This window comes from Lepidochelys kempii, chromosome 1 (genome assembly GCF_965140265.1).
Source record: "Lepidochelys kempii isolate rLepKem1 chromosome 1, rLepKem1.hap2, whole genome shotgun sequence".
NCBI lineage: Eukaryota > Metazoa > Chordata > Testudines > Cheloniidae > Lepidochelys > Lepidochelys kempii.
The window spans coordinates 321,745,640-321,763,492 of record NC_133256.1 but is presented as its reverse complement, the minus strand read 5'-3'; the positions used below and the strand labels follow the sequence as shown (position 1 = coordinate 321,763,492).

At 40.1% G+C, this 17,853-nt stretch overlaps 1 protein-coding gene across 13 annotated transcripts in view; it reads left to right on the top strand.

Annotated features, from left to right (window-relative positions):
- CPNE8 (copine 8) overlaps positions 1-17,853 on the top strand; it is a 296,010-nt gene that overhangs the window by 134,137 nt on the left and 144,020 nt on the right. For 8 of the 13 annotated variants that reach the window (XM_073328405.1, XM_073328393.1, XM_073328396.1 and 5 more), the window contains 3 exons: positions 1,990-2,094; positions 8,649-8,690; positions 11,028-11,103. In XM_073328405.1, the coding sequence (XP_073184506.1) occupies positions 1,990-2,094; positions 8,649-8,690; positions 11,028-11,103 (223 nt within the window). Of the gene's footprint in view, positions 1-1,989; positions 2,095-8,648; positions 8,691-11,027; positions 11,108-12,674; positions 12,792-17,853 lie in introns of those variants that run through there. The other 5 variants (XR_012156821.1, XM_073328401.1, XM_073328394.1 and 2 more) reach the window with 5 other exon arrangements.

Below are 17,853 nucleotides of genomic sequence, written 5' to 3'. Positions count from 1 at the left end.
CTAACTCAACAATTAGGTGTAAAACAGCTAATAATGCTCAGGTTAGATCTTATATATGATTAAAATAAATAATTTCTTTTAATTTTCCAAAAGAGAGAGATAGTTATTTTGTTATAAAACTGGTAACCAATACATCCAAACAATTAACAGTGTGATTGGTTAGTATTAAATTCCAAACCTAAAGTAGAATAGATTCTTTTCAGTTCAGCTACAAAGTACTTACAGGTATCAAAACTTAACTTCCATTTCCAAAGTATATCTCCCATTTAATGGAATCATTTACAGGGAATACATTTTAACTTATTTTAGATAACTGATAAATAGATGCCACGTTAGAATTCATTGCAGTACCTCTTTTCTGAAGAAAAAACATTTCAAATTTAAAATAACTTTAAATAACACCATTGAGGTTAATTGAATCATGAATATAAGAGATGTGCCATCATATTGCTCTTTATTTTAAAAGAAACAAAAAACAAATCATTAATGCCACTGAGATGCCACTGGTACAAAATCTCATTCCTGACCAATAGTGTTTTCACTATTTTGAATGTAAAATGAGGGCCAAAAGATAATTTTTAAAATAAATTAATGGTATCTCTAAACAGAAATTATGGGAATTGATACACAAACGGACCCTGAATGGGATATCACTGACTATTTCTCACTGTCAAGAAATGTCACATGGAGCTGCACAAAACTTGGCATGTATGGGTATCTGTTGCTACAACCTGTCTCCAGAAGCAAATGATTATTATTTACATAGCAGCAATAATGGCTGGACACTGCTCAGACAAGAACGACTACACGGTCTGCCTCAGTAAATTTACAATCTTGTGCATACAAACAAAGCAGTGGGAAATGAGAAGTGATAAGGGCAGGCTGATTGGACATGAGGTTTACAATGTTCCACAATTTTTGTTCAGATTTTGATTTGTTTTTTTAGTGGAGTAAATATTCTTCCATGTGTAGTTTGGAAATTTTTTCTAAGAGAAGGATTGAGGATTATGGTTCTCTACTGGTATGATTAGCTGGCCTGAGAAAACACTTGCAGAACACCAAGATCTAAATTCTGTTCTGGTTCCTGGGGCTACAGTAGTTGTGCATTCCACCAAAAATTCTATAATCCCAATACCCAGAATAGTCCACCTGGGATTTCCTTCCAAGTCAATCTGTGCGGACATTTCCTATCCTTATGGAAGATAAAGCAAAGTGATGCAAGCTGTGAAACAAGTTTTAAAGTCAATTGCACTCACTGTTCTTTTTAACCAGCTTCTGGGTCTGTTCAACATTTTAAGTGTCCTATTTCTGTGTAGTTCCTTCTGATTGTTGCAATTGATGTATCCTGCAGCTGTTCTCAGATAATGGACAGATTACTAAAACTTGCTATCCTTCAGTGAATGTGGTTTCAAGGTTTGAACTTTTTAAAAGGATTCTCTCCGCCTAGTGTCCAGTGGGTGTCAGTGGCCACATACATGCAACTTTTTCTGGATGTGTGGAATCACATGATTCAGAAAAAATTATCTGCATTAAAAAAAAAAACAGGTGCATATACATTTTCTGGAGCTAGGCCATGCATTAGAAGGGTCCTGGTGATCTCTCTGAAGTAGGTCTGTCCAAGTCCAGAAAAATAGCTCAAGAGTTGTTCACTGTGCAAGCAGTCAAAGAGTAACAAGGACCCAGCTCACCTTCTCTGAGTTCCAACGTTTATAGAACCAAATACCGCAGTTAAAATGAACACAGCAGTCATGAATTGGCATAACTGCAAGTTTATAAATTCTAAAGTCTGCCCTTTTCCAGTTAGGTAAAATCTTCCTAGTCCTAGACTTCATTGTACTTCTGTTTTAGATTGTATTTGGACATACTAGCTTTAGAATTAAATTATTTAAATACTGAGGTAGAGCAATAAAGAGATTGACTACTTCTGCATATTTATGACTCCACATCTGATCACTCAAAAGTGAAAAAATATTTATTTATTTTTTTCAGTTTTACGATCTGTCACAAGACAGAAGTTGTAAAAAATACATTAAATCCAGTGTGGCAGGCATTCAAAATCTCTGTCAGAGCGCTGTGTAATGGAGACTATGACAGGTAAGATAAAGACTGAGTTCTATATGCAGAGATAATTTTCTTTTCACTTACAAATTCTTATGTGAATAACTTCTGTAAGCATTGCTGCTTCTGAATTTTTGGTTGCGTTATTTAATCTTCATTTTAGAAGACAAAATTAGTTCAAAACATTGGTTACATTTTAAAAAATATTTATCTGAATCCTTTACTTAGATGTGAACAAAGTTCCTTTTAGCTAGGAGATAAGTCACAAGAAATAGACATTTCACATAAATGAGCAAGGCAAAAATATGAATCGTGCAGCAAGTATCATGAGTAATTCAAACTAGTAAATAATCCTCTCTCCATCAAAAGGAGTCCCTGCTACTACTGTGCATGGAAACTAGTTTCTACTCTGCTTCAGTGAGAAGCAAATACTGGTGCACTACTTTCCTCAGGGGTGGAACTTGTACATCAGAGGATGCTGGGAAAAAGTCCCAAAAAAATAAGGTATTTTATCAAATGGTTTTTGTCTGCAGTGTCCTTATGTATGTGGCAGCTGGACCCTGTGTGCCTGAAGTACATAGGAGTCAGAACAGCTCAAGACCCAACCATGCTCAGAGTCTAGAAATGTTTGGTATCTCCAAAATTCTTACAAATAGACATACTCCGCATTAAATTCTGACAGGACGCACAAGGAAAAAAAAAGTATAACTCTACATGTTGACTACCTCTTGTTGTTACCACCAATGTTTTCTAGGTGCACTGAGACATTGCTGCAATTGCAACTGGCCCTTCTCAGTCCATTTATCGTGTCCCTGCTTCCCTGTCTCAGCCTTGTATCTGGAGCTGTTGGTACATCTCACCCAGTCCTCAATGGACACCAAAAACGTACACCGCAATCTGTCACTCAACCTCCTCCAAGTAGTCAGTACTAAGCAGCATAAGAGCAAGAAGCATTCTTATTCACCAAGAGTTGAGAACCACACTTTCATGATAATAAGCCTAGCAAGCCTTTCTCTCCCTAAAGGATACAAAGAAATCCAAGCCTAACTGACCCAAAGTTTTTGAGGAGAAGGGGAAATTTCTTTAACCTTCTTATTGGAACTGTAGGCTGAGGACACTTTCCTGGGTATTTTTAATATTGAGGACACAAGCAGAGTAGAGTTCAAGGCTCTTGTCTCAGTATATTGCACTACTTTCTATAGTAAAGGAAAAAGTTTTTCCCAATCATTACAAAAATGAAAGAATTGTCCACATATGTTTCAAACCAGAGGACGAAAAGGATCAATTGTGTTTTAAAAGGGCCTGGACAATAACAAAGGTGTTTAATTATGAAACACTCCTCAAGGATAAGTGGAATTTTTGAATTTTGTTATGAAACTCTTCATGAATTCCCATATTTCAGAGGGCTCTAAGAAATTGTATATTCACTTATAGTGAACAGCTTCATCTGACCGGTCAGACAGGAAGAAGAACACTTTAAAGGAGGTATATGTTTGATACAGGTGACAAGGGCTTGAAGGCAGATCTAAATGCATCTTTTCTCACTAAAGATGTTGACATTCAGGTAGTGCCATTATACCTACTGATTTTCTAGCCAGTGCTACTTTGAACTCTTTCAAGATATTTTGCTAATGATGGTGAAGACAATACACATTCCTGTAATGAATTAATTAATCCAGTAATGCTTAAAAAAGTATTTTCAGATCTTATCAGTCTTACAGATCTATCATCATGTATCCAAATTCCAACTTTCTGAAGATCTCCTCCTTTCATTCATGTCAGGGAAAGAATAACCTGTTTTCTCAGAGTGAAAAATTTATAATGAAAAAATGTTTTAGAATACAAGAAACTTAAATGAAATCCTTTTGGTATATAATATCAGTTGTACACCAGTGTGAACTTTCAGAATCTGTAGGTTTTGAAGACACGTTTAAATATCTCTTGCACATCTCATGTGAAATGTATAAAATTGAAGATCAATAGCTAGCCTTCTCACCGTGGAACCCTTTGGGGAGAGTATGTAGCTTGCCCAAAGAAGAGTTACCCAGCCTGAAATAGGCAGAAAAGAAACTTTTGGCACTTCATTCACATAGCTGGGAAAATAGATATCTCTACAGACTGGCTGAGTTTTTCTATCATGTACCATAAGCAATAGAGAAGCCTTTTTTCCACATATATTATCTAATTTGTAGTGGGGGTAGAGAACTCATGGGAGATTTGGCTTTTTGCCACAATTGCAAAGTGTAACTATTCTAAAGCGGATAAATGGAACCACATTAAAAGGCATAGACAAGTTATCTGTTGTTTTTGTAAAAATTCCAACATTACCATACTTTCTCTGTTAACCCTTATTCCCAAGTTGCGAAGAAAATTGCACCAAGTTGGCCTCCCAAGTGTCTGGTTTGTTGAACTGACACTTTGGACCATGCAGAAGCCCTGGCCACCACATAAACAATTTTTTGTCTCAGGAACTGATTTATTATGACAGTTTTCAGCTATCAGTCACTGTGGCATAGTTTGTGGCTGAAGTGCCAAGGTGTGTTTGGCTAAGTAACTAGCACACCTCTCAGATCTTGAAGTCAAGTAGCAAATAGCTAGAATAACAGACTTCTTGTGATGTGCTACTTTTTATGATAAACTAACAAGGATATTTCCCTTTCCAGTGCCAGTTCTAATTTTCATAATTTTTCACTGGTGTGACAAACTAATCTTTGGAGGTGTTTTCATCTTTGTTCTAAAGAGTAACTTTCACACTAATCAGGAGGCATCCTTCACTTCCTTTTCCATGAACCTGAAATATGTTTTAAAAAAAACATATTCTATATTAAACGATGCAGTCTAAGTCCTTAAATTTTACTTGGAAGAGAGAGAACATCCAGACCACCTCATCCCCTCATTGCCTCTTTTACAAGAGAACAGAGAGGCAAAACAGTTCCCACAGCATTGATTTTTTTTCTTTAATTCATTCAACTATTTGTAAAGCATACCTGCAAGAAAGAGTTCCTTTCCAGGAAAGAACATCAAACCAGTGATCTGAGGACTAAAATTAATTAATCTAATGTGTTTTAAAAGAAGGAGGAAAATCAGTAGGTATATTATTTTATGTCCTTAGTTCACCTCATTGATATTGAATAGAGTCCATTCAGTACTGGAGCTTTTCCGAAAACAGAATGTTCCTCGTCCAGTAAATGGTTTTTCTGAGAAGATACAATCTCCTGGTGGTTTTTGTTACGTATCAGTCTTGATGTTTGATATTAACAAGATCTGTTAGTGTGTTAGTTCTGAGGAAGTCATTTTCTTCAATACTGTATACAGTAGCAGCAGTGACCCCTTGAAGCAGGAGAATTTTCTCCCAATCACCCATAAAGAGTGGAAGGCAGGGAAACAGGTAGGGAAACTTTTTTTCATGTATGTTATCATTCAACATTTGCTGCTCTCTCTGACACTGAAGACTGTCTTATGGATGGATAAGTGCCTAATAGTTCAGCAGTTTAGGGTATAATTTCCTAAAATATAAAGAACGCATTGTCAACATTGTACGTGTCGGATGAATGCATAAATAATATTAAGAAATATCTAGCAATATAAGAATTGCTATACTGGATCTGATTGCTAAACTAATCCAATATCCTGTGTCAGACAGTAGCCAATACTAGATTCTTCAGAAGGAGGTACAAAATACTCTCTAGGATACCATTAAGGAATAACCCATCCCTAATAGGAGTTTCTTCCTAATATTGTCAATTAGTGGATAGTTGTAGATCCTTATTTTTTTTTTATTCTAACATTCATGGATATAGCCATTATCCATGTAAATGTCCAATTCTAGTTTTAGTCTTAGAAAGGTCTCAGCCGTAATAATATCTGGTGGCAATAAGTCCACAATTTAATTATGTGTTGTATAAAGAAGTTTTTCCTCTTGGTTTAAATTTGCTAACCTTTTCAATTACACTGAATGTCCCCTGGTCCTTGTATTATAAGTAGGGCTATGATTTTGTCATGGAGGTCATGGCAGTCACGGAATCCTTTACTTCCAGAGACCTCCGTGACTTGAGCCCCCAGCGCCTGGGAGCTGTAGGGTTCCCCGCCCCCCCTGGCGGCTGGGAACTGCGGGGGCCTGAGCTCCCAGCCGCAGAGGGAGACGGGTTCCCCCGCAGGCAGCTCCTAGCCGGGGCGGAGTCAGGGGTGCCCGGAGCTCCGAGGCAGCGGAGTGATGGGGGACCATGCACCTCCAAGCCAGCCCCCACTGGTTGACGTGAGGAGCCTGCAGCTCGCCATTTTGTCATGCATATTTTTAGTAAAAGTCATGGATAGGTGACGGGCTTTCGTGAATTTTTCTTTATTGCCCGTAAACTGTCCGTGACTTTTACTAGAAATATGTGTGACAGACTCTTAGCCTTAATTATAAGAAATGGTAAATGGAACATTCGATTTACCTTCTGCATGCCATTCATTTTGGGGGGCTTCTGTCATATTCTCAGTTTTTCAGTTTCTCTCATGAAAATCTTTCCAGGTCTCCAGTTACTTTTGTCACCTGACTCTAAGTCCTGTCTGTTTCTGTTATAACTTTTTTGGGATGCAGTGACCAGTTCTGAACATGGTAATCCTGGTGTGGGCATTCTGTTCATTTATTATAATGGCATCATGTTTACGTTCCATATATGCATCCTAATGTTGTCCCAGACACCACAGGAAAAAAAGGCAAGATACCAAGAACATGGTTTAACTAGGCTGTAACTTTATTAAGTAACACATCTGGGAAACCATCTGGTTATAACTCATCCACTGTCAGACTTGAGGGATGGGGGCTTTCTTCACCCTCCCCACACACCTTTAACTTGGTCCCCACACTGTTCCCAGGACCAGTGTCAACAGAAGAGGGGGGCATCCGTGCAATGGAAATAAACTCTCACATGCTGTGGGGGCATCAGCTTGGAGGTGAGAGCAACACCCAGGTGGGCTGAAGTGGCTGCTACAGGGCCCAGGATCAGGCCAGGGAGTGGAACCAGGAGGGGCTTGAATGGGCCTGAGAGCTGGTAGGAACCCCTGGGGCCCTCCTTCCCAGCCTGGAGTTGGCTGCCCCCCAACTCGCTAAGTTCTCACTCTCCTCCCCTTCTGTCCTTCCAGCCCCCATTTTCAGGGCGCTTAGCCCTCCAGCTGGGATCCCAGTGCCCTCTCCTCACATGAAAGACGATGGTATGAGAAAGAAGATTTGTCTCCTCACTGCACCAGATTTAGAAGCCAAAACTCCATTCCCCATCTTCTTTAGGAGATGCCTTCTTCTAATCTGCTTCCGTTCCTGTTTATCAGGGAACCAGACCCCTATTGTACAAGCATCTGCACTGGGTACCTGCTATGTTTTAACAACATGAGTTTTACAATCTAATCTATCCACCTGGTCACTGAGCCACTGAAAAGAAGGTGAAAATACCCACAGCACCTATGCCAACTTGGTAATTCTATCCCAGCTACCAAAGGGCAAACCTGGTCCTACTCTAGTCCCAAAGAGAAGGGATTTGTTGGTCCTTGGTGCAGAATAGCAGTTTGGACAAGGGAAAGTGTTTATAAACCTGCCGCTTGAGTGTGTAAGTGCCAGTAGGATTATGCTGCTTCTTCCTCTTCTTGCTTAATCAATCAAAGAGCCCCTCCCCCCCCATCCTCAAGGCCATGTGGGGGGAGGGATGTGCTCCTTAAAGGGGCAAGGATTTTCTTTCCTCTGCTGGCACAGTCAGTCTCCCCACCTCTGAGGTGGCAGGTATATGGGGCAAGTTTGCCATTTTGACCATTACAGTGTGTTTAGCTGAGGCTTTCATTGAGCTGTCCCCAACGACAGGTCTTTTTTCTGAGTAGTTAGTTACTTTTAATTCAGAACCAAGATATGTGTAGGGTAGTTCATATGATTACTTCACATGTGCATTGTCCCTCTGAAGTTCCTCGGTCTTCTCTAGTTTTTGACTAACCTAAATAACTTTTTTTCTTTTTGGCAAATCTTGCCTGCCTACTGTCCATGCCCTTTTCCGAATCATTAATAGACATTAAATAACACCAATCCTAGCCGGAACTCTGGAGCACTCCACTGTTGAACTTTCTGCATTATCAATGTGTGAGAGATGGTATTAGAAAGGAATGTACACTCCTAAATCTTGTAATTTGTTAACCGGTTTTGTGTTTGAATCTCAGGCATATTCTGTGGAAATGATCCCATAAATCCCATGTAAAAAGAACAATTTTGTCTTTAATGAAATTTTAATTGTATTTATTTTCATTAACTTTTTTTTTTATTTGAAGAAAATTACTTGGACTAAAATGAATTTAGTATTAAATCTTAGCTGGTATGAAATGTTTTTTGTAGGTTGCTGGATGGCTAAAAATGTTAAATAATGGGAAATCATAACTGAATAGCTCAATCAAGTATTTTCTACTTAAACTGAGCAAACAGCCAAACTGTCTGACCTTTCTGCTTTTAATGGAAAATTAATCTTTCAGAACAGAGTGCATTTTCATTAGCATATTTTTTTCAAAAATTAAGCATGGTGTTGAGTGAAAACTTGCATTTTAAAAATATATATATATATATTTTTCTTTTGCAGAACAATTAAAATAGAGGTGTATGATTGGGAAAGAGATGGAAGGTAAGATATTTCTGTATTACAATCACTAAAGTTGGTTTGTGAAAATTTTGTGCATTTTAAAATCAATTTTAGGGGTTAATTGTTCTTCAATGAGAATTAGATATGCATATAATGTCAATAGCTATTATATATGTGTATTAAGAAAGGAGTACAGTTCCACATAATTACTTCCTTGTTTCAACTAATATTCTTTTTAGATTATTGTAGAAAAGGCCCAATCTTTGCATAATTTCCAGTGCTCAATAAAGGTATGATAGCTGCTTGGACTTTGCAATATGGAAGCTACTCTCTAATAATAATTCCAAACAGGAGCTGCAAGTTTGTTTACCCAAGAATTATTGTAAGCCCTGGGGCTATAGTAATTCTGCTGGGCATGGTCAACCTGTAGAGCGTGGGCAGAACTCTCCATTTGAACTTGTTTCAAAAGAAAAGATATGTTGTGCACCTTTCCTGCTCTCCTTCCTCTAGTAGATGTAGAGATTCACGTCGCCAAGTACAGCAGGAAACCACTCCCAATACTAGACTCCATGCCGAACATGAAGAGATCTAATGCTTAGATTCAAGTTGGCTGCTGTTACTTTTTTTTAATGGTTTTATGCTTTTATTGGCTAGTTGACACTTTTAGCTTCTGAATATGCTGTTTGGTTAATGAATATGCAACATTTTAATTGCTTTTTTTGGTGACAGAAAAGATTTAGATAACTTATAAAGTTAGTTTTAACTCTTATATTTTCTGAGATTTTTAAAAATTTGTTTACTTTGACAGAAAATGAAATTTTGTTTTGAAAAAGTTCAAACTTCTATTCCTTATATAAGTTTTTGGTTCTTAAAGTAGTTATTAAAATTAAATAACTCTTGGAAAGTCTTTGGCCTAAGTTATTAACTTTACATGATGATTTTTGAAATGAAGATTTTCTTGTATTTTTGCATTGGGTGAGGTTTTACTTGTGTGTTGCCAGTAATTAATTATTTTTTTTCCATTAATTGAAATATTTTGTACTTAAATGGTGTTACATATTTAGTAATTTAATCTAGCATTATATAGTCTTGCTATATTTGTACATAAAATATTTTACTACTCATATAACAAAGATATTAGGCAGTTCTTATATGAAGGCTTGCATTTAGATACAAAATATTTCCAAATATAAAATGTTAAAATAAGCTTATGCCATCTTAAACATTTGAGAAACAAATACCAAAGATTTAAGTGGAAATGTGAGTTGGAAGTCAACAATATATTTTGTAAAACATTTTCCACCATAAATATTTTCCAATATGCTTTACAAATACATTTATTGAAATAAGGATAATTTTGGAACTTTTTGTGTGGATTTAAACTCAAGTGTTTCTTTTAAAAGAAAAGAAGGGGATGGGTATTATAGGCCAACTTTACCTCTAGATTTATTGCTTTGATAACACAACTCTTACTATCAGGTTCCTTCCTAAAAGTACTACATGATTTGTTTGCTTGTCCTTGAGAGCTAGAAGCAGAAACCTTTTGGAATGTTTTTATTAACTTTAACATTTTGTAACATAATTAGCTAAACGTGTGATTTGTCATATTTTCAAGCATTTTGGCTATAACATTTTTGTAGTCATATTCAATAAAGGTGAAAACAAGTTTGTAAAAACTTTTTAAAAGTTGGTTATAATAATTTTATTAATATAATTTTTGCATCAATATTGAGGTCTGTCCCCCCACAAAGAATTCCCTTAATCTGCTGTATGAACTTGTGATCAATGGATTCTAGCACACGGGGGTGAGCAGTAGCTGCAGAGCCACTATTTCCCCTCCCAAGCAGGTAGGTGGACAGGTAAAAGGAGTGAGTAGAGCCTTGGCTCTTCCCCTCTAGTGCACGAATCAGCATAGTTTAGGACTGACCTTTCCCAATTACAAATTACTTCCTTCCCCTTCCGACTCACCACTCTTCTCTCTCAAACACACACTCGCACTCTGTCATGGTGCAAGTGGGGAGCCAGAGAGAGAATGGAGGACTGTTGGCAGTTCCTTTCGGGTTCTGTTCACGGTCCACAGTCTTTATTCGTTGCTGGTTGTAAATTTGCAATCTAGTTCTTCATTCTGTGTTGGGTACAGTTAACATAAGCTATCAGATGGATTCAATCAAATCTATTTATAATTATAATTTAGGGGGGAAGAGTAATGAACATACATTATATTTAGGTCAACAGAATAACAAGTCTTTTGCTAGCATTGCTTTTCTCACATGTCTATTCATGTGTCAGCTGTGCTTCACTTTAGATGTATTTTTGTAAATTAATGGAAAAGTAGTTTATATTGTGTATGTGTTGATTTGAAAACTTTTTTTTTTCTAGCCATGATTTCATTGGAGAATTCACAACAAGTTATAGGGAATTGTCTAGAGGGCAATCACAATTCAATGTATATGAGGTAAGTATTTTGAACTTTTATTTTTATTTATCTTGCGAAAATGGATAAAGTTGAGAACTTTCAATGTTTGCTTGTCGGATTAGTCAATGTTCAGGGTTACTATCAGAATCCAAGCCTTTATAAAGGGGAAAACAGACATTCTGGGTCAAAAAGGATTTGTTTCAGAAACGAGTTTAAAAGCATATGTTCTTTGGACAAGAGCAGTATCTTCAGTGCTGTTTTGAAAAAGTTAACAAAAAATAATCTCTCTTGTTCTACAGCTCTTCTTTCTCAGTATAGTTGTTTGTTTAAAACAGCTTTGTGTAGAAATAAAAAGTGTGCATATGGCAATCAGAGCTTGCCTAAACTGCCGAAGTAAACAGTTAAAAGAAAAAGAAAGGCTTGTAACCTTGTAATCTTTGCTTAGTGTTTCACATCATAATGTATCACTGGATTTATTTTGTCTATAGCATCCATGAAGCTAAGTTGTAAAAGGTTTCTTTTAAAAAGTTTTTAATCAGGCCTCAGACTAGATTTGTCAGATGACGTGTGTTGGTTTCCTAATATCAGTAGTCATAACCACATGACCTGCTCCAAATTATTAAAAAGGAAAATGTTCATCATTATACCACAGGAAGAAAATTAAATTCAGTAAATATATTCTACCAACATATAGTAAAGACTGGTTTCCCTTATGTACAAGATAGGGCCATTCTCTTCTTTGAACTTGGGTGCTGTCTGTCCTCCTGGAGCCAGTCAGAACGACATTCAGTGTATATCTCATGGTGCCAGGACTCTATTCTCCTGGTTTGTTAGACTGTGAAGGAAGCAATTAGTTTCTTTCTGATGTGTGGCTGCGCAGTGCCACTGTACACGTGAGCAGCAGCTGCCTTTCCTGTCTCTGTGGTATTGGTAACCTCAGAGAAAGAAACCTTTTAGTGTCATTCCACATAGTAGTTGCTGATTTCCTTCTGGAAACTTACAAGGTCTTGGAGAAGGGACAATGGTGTGACCTCAGTGGGATCACCCCAGAGGTGCCAAGTTTTTTGTCGCTACATATGTGACATTTCCCTCATTACCTCCCTGCTTTCTTCTCTGAGGAGTGGGGGGCAAGTAAGGGCAGGACACAGAAGCACAAGCTAAGTCCCCCAGAGAAGTGGAAGCAAAACTGTGTAGAAGGGGAGAGTCAGGAGCCCAAAAGCAGGTGATGTGTTTGTCACAATTCAGGGCAAATGCACCTGTATTCCCCTCTTTGGTCCATCAAGGGCACCTACTCTAGGCTCCTGGCTCATCACTCATCACCTCTCTTAGATGGAGACCTTTCCCTCTTTCTTCTTTCTGACCAGAGTGTTTTTCCAGGCAGCATGGTCCCCTGCCTGCACTGTGATAGTCCCAGCAACCCAGATTGCCTAAACAGGCCAGTGTCTGTCCCAACACCAACAAGGCCTCTGATAGGCGTCAGTCCTTCAAACCTCTCAAAGGGTTTTTTCTGTGGTTACAAGTTCACAACAGCCTTAGGTCAGAACTAGCACACCCATGAATTGTTCAGTCTTTCCTTTATACAGTTTGGGCTTTTGATCTTCATGCTCCAGGAACTATAATGGCAGACAGTGGTCCTCTCATCAGGGTGTAGCTTCAAAAGGCTGGATTTTTACATAACCAGAGATGGAGAATTTGCATTCACCTTCCCGTACAGATTACCCAGGTAAACCATTTGACGCTGTTTGTCCCAAAAGTCCATTCTTGTCTGGGACATTGTTTAGTATAGTCCTTTGAAGTTCATAACATTTCCCAGGATTCACATCCAATCTCCCTCCCTAAAGAGAGGTTACATGCAAACCTGGCCCACAATAATACGTATTCCATTTAATAAATGGAACCCGAAAATACTTAAACTTAGACCTATTGTCCCAATTTAATAGGTATGGAATTCAGTGTACACAGCCTAAGTGCCCTGCAGCGGTTCCTTCTGAAGCAGAACTAGTGTGGAGATGGATTCACAAACTGAACATACATTCACAGTTCACCATAAACCTGGAAAGCAAAATGTGGTTACAGATGCCCTCAGCTAGGTGAGGGCAGTGAGAATAGACTCAATTTAGTCATCTGGCATGAACAGTCTAAGGATCCTGATATAGTCAGTGTGCCAACAGAACTATCAAAGATGACTCAGACTAGGGAGGTTCAGTGCAGTCCTGGACCAATTATCCATTGATCTGGTTACCAACTTCCTGGTATCTGAAGGTACCTGGATTTGTCCAGCAAGCTTACAGAGAAGGATACAGGAGTGTCTTCCTAATGACTAAGTAGCAGGCACATGAGTTATGAAAAGCTGGGCATCTGACAGATTTTTTTGGTGAGGCATAGCTGCAGATGTTAAGGATTAGGTACTTGTCAAGAAAGGAAAACACCAGCAAGAAGAGGTAGAGCTCCTTTAGGGGAAATGCTCCAATACAGTTAGCTCTGGGAGTTCATACAGATTGACTTGAAAGGCCCACTACCAGAAATACCAGCTGGAAATCAGGATTTGCCGGTGGTGTCTCACACCTTTTCAAAGTATGTGGTGGTGCAATCCCAGAAGTATAAAGGGACTCGGAGGGTTATGAATGCATTGATGAAACATGTAGTGTTGCAGTTTGGTCCACTAAGCTGCTTCTACACTGATTGGGGAAGGAATCTGAATCACAGTTATTACGCGAGGTTTGTCGACATCTCCAGATAACCAAGGTGAGGACTACTGTTGCTCATTCTGCGAATAATGGGGAAGTGGAGAGAGTAAACCACATCATTGGTTCTCTGCTTAAAGTCTTAGTCATTGAAGACCAACAAAATTTGGGTTGCAAAGTCACCTTTTGTTGTCTTGGCATACCAACATCAGCTGTGATTCAGTTATCCATTACTCGCTGTACCTATTGGTACAGAGGATCTACAGGACCTGGAAACCAAATGATTCCGGGGGACAAATAATGAAATAATTCTCTCTAGCAGGGTGGTCACCCCACTCTGTCCCTGAAGGGGTTAAAGCAGCTCTGGAGAGGGCTGCAGCTGGGGAAAAGCTAGGCTGATTGGGGGAAGCAGCCACAGCTGGGGCCATGCCCCAGTTAGGCCACAGCTGGCCCTATAAGAGGGCTGAGGGCCAGAAGCTGGAAGAGTCTCACACTAGCCCTGGAGTGGGATGGGCTAGCTGCCTGAGAGCGAGGTACCCTAAGTGGAGTAGTGCTGGGGAAGGGCAAAGCGTGCTGGGGAGCTCCAGTCTGGTAAACGCCCAGGCTGCAGGCCTTGGTAAAGGCCCAGAAAGGTACTGGTGTTGCAGAGGGGCAGCCCAGGGATAGGCAAAGGCAGCAGGTCCTACCCCCTTGCCAGTGTTGGGTGGCCATTACAGACTGCAGTCTGCCCCAGGGAAAGGGGGCTGGATGACGACTGGCAGTAGCCACTGAGGCAAGGTGGGTTTAAAGGGTTGGGGGGTTCCCTTGGGAGGGGAGACCCAGAGTGGGGGTACTGCTGGGGCAGAACCCTGAGGAAAAGGGGCACCGGGGTCCAGGAGGGACGCTGGGCCAGTGGCAGGCGAGACACCGGCCTGCATAGGACACTCTGGGCTGGAAGAGCTAATTCCCAAGACGACCAGCAGGAGGCGCTGCACCGGTGAGTCATTGCCTCGCTACACTCTCCTTATGAGATTTTGGACTCTGCAAACCCATGATTTCCTGTGACTTGATGTTCAGGCAGCAAGAACTGGCAAAGCCCTGCACCCGCACAGGTAGGTGATATGGCAGAGTACTACATCAGTGACCTGAGGACAGAATTCCAGAAGGTGGTGGAAAAGATAGGCCAGAAGTGAGCATGCCATGTACCAGATGCCAGAAAAATGGGAAAATATGGGCCCATTCAGGAAAGAAGATGTGGCTATGCAACTGGAAAAAACAGTCCAGAAAAAATCCCAAACTGACCTCTTAATGGAGGGGACCTTACACAGTGATGGAGCAACTAAACAACTTATCTTTGCTAATACAAAAAGCAAGAGCCTCACCCATTTGTAGTGCATCAAGAACTGGTGTTCTGATTCATTGAAAGAAAGGGGAGGGCAAACACTGTGGATACTCAACAATCATTCCAAAGGGATGCAGAGGAGGATTTGGACGTACTCCGGCTGGCTCCTGTGGCTTGTCATGGGAGACCGGTCGTGCAGGAGAAATTGCCAGGGTGTTCTCAGGATCTCAACTTACTGCCATCTTCAACAGTCTGTCTACAAGAGACAGGTCTGACCTAGAGGCCATGAACTCTGCACTCACAGATATCTAGATCCAACTATAAGCAATATGTCCATGACAGAATATAGGACTCAAGGGGGCAGATGAACACAGAAACCTGCATAAATGGCAAACTACCTGGATTCTTAGGAGTTACTATTTAAATTCTTCTTTAAGTGGAGGGGGGGAGTTGGAGTGATTAGTGTAGACAGCACCTCCACCAATAGATGGTGCACTATCTTTATCTTAGCGTGAAGTTGTCTTGTATATTATGTTGTTGATCTGACATAGGGGGCTAGCAGGAAATTCATTGCGGCCTATGTGTGCAGAAGTTGGTACATGCTGCATCCTAATAAATCTGTGTTTGTGTAAGTGAGTATTACATAATACTTCCCCACTTGCAAGCACTGAATTTGTATCTAACAAAAGAAAACTTTTATTAAAAAGGAGACGGAATGCAGAATTAATTTGCCAAAACACCACAACAGTGGTTCATAAGTATGCAAACAATAAGTAAATGCCCACCTCGCACTATCTTGGATAGCAATTCCTTACCTCAGTTTCCCATCTTGCAGTGTGAAAGACTGACAGATGAATGTCCCTTTAACATGCTGCTTCCCTTTTCTCTCTGCTGCACCCACTCTTGATTGTCCGTGGTCACCAACATCTTAAAATCCAGGGATGCAGTCAGGTGGGTTTAATTCCTGCTCCTGAGAAGGAGGATTGGTTGAGTGATACCTCTGCAACTGATCTCTGCTGGCACTGATCACTGCTGCTGCCTCTGCTTGCTAGCATTGCTGCTACCTTTGCTGGCTGCTGCCTTTAGCTGCAGTGCAATGTTCTGAGGTTCCTCCACTTAGCCCCCAGTACTTAACGATTTCAGCTTTTAGTAATTTCATTGGGTAGAGGAGAACCAGTGCTGCTTCCTCTGCATTACCTTTGACTGCAGTACTGTCCCCATACTAGGTCTAAGGCTCATCCAGCTAAACCAACCTATCGGTGATTTCAACACATTCAAAAACATAATCCCAACTATACATACAAAGTGATAGGGTCTAAATTAGCTATTACCACTCAAGAAAGAGATCTTGGAATCATTGCGAATAGTTCTCTGAAAACATCTGCTCCATGTGAAACAGCAGTACAATAAAAAAGCTAACAGTATGTTAGGAACCATTAGGAAAGGGACAGCTAATAAGACAGAAAATATAATGTCACTACATAAATCCATGGTACACCCATACCTGGCATACTTCATGCAGTTCTGGTCACCCCATCTCATAAAATATATATTAGAAATGGAAAAAGTACAGAGAAGGACAACAAAAATTATGAGGGGCATAGAACAGCTTCCATAGGAGGAGAGATTAAAAAGACTGGGACTGTTTAGCTTAGAAAAGAGACAACTAAAGGGGGAGTATGGTAGAGGTCTATAAAATCATGAATGGTGTGGAGAAAGTGAATAGGGAAGTGTTATTTATCCTTTCACATAACACAAGAACCTGGGGGGACTCAGTGAAATTAATAGGCAGTATGTTTAAAACAAACAAAAGGAAGTATTTCTTTACACCATGCACAATCAACCTGTGTAACTTATTGCTAGGGCGTGTTGTGAAGACCAGAAGCGTAACTGGGTTCAAAAAGAATATCAATAGCTAGTAGTCAAGATAGTCAGGAGTGAAACTCTCTGCTCTTGGTGTCCCTAAATCTGTGACTGCTGGAAGCTCAGATTGGATGACGAGATGGATCACTCAATAAATTTCCCCATTCTGTTAATACCCTCTGAAGCATCTAGCATCAGCCACTGTTGGAAGACAGGAAACTGAGCTAGATGACCATTGGTCTGACCAAGTATGGCCATTCTTATGTTCTTAAGCTCCTCCACTGCTCCCCTGCCTTTAGTCCTCTCTGGCCCTTGGCTCTGACTGTCCGGTTTAGAGCTAACAGGCAACTCCCTCTGCTGCTCCTCTTGCCTTCAGCCCTGGCTCTCTGGCTGGGGACACCAGCCAGCAAACCCCTTTTGCTGCTTTCCCTCATTCAGCTTCTCCAAGGTCCCAAACATATATAGTCGATTCTTTCCTTTTCACAGGGAGGGCCTCTGCAGCATTCCCCAGAGACCTGTTCCAGTCTCCTGACTGACTCTTACTGTCTTTCTTCAGGGACTTCCTCTAGTCCCCTGGTCTCTTGTAGCGCTCACCTACCCTTCCTGACTAAGCCAGGCTCACTGTTAAGTGAGTAGACTGTTTAAAGAATCGAGTAAAGAAATGGTGTTTCCCTAAAATGTCCCTTAAAATAAAGTCCATCAGGATGAGGTCTGGGTAGCTTTTAAGCCATCTTTGTGTTGCCCAGACTCGGGCCAGAGCAGCCCCTTAACTCTAATTAATTAACTCTAATTTACAGCAGCCTCAATTGAACTGTGATAAAAGCCAGAATCTTTGTAGCAATATGGAGATATCCTCTTCTGGGTCTGGCAAAACTCCTACCTGTTCCCTGTGCCAGGAGAATTCTCTCTTGGCAATTTAAA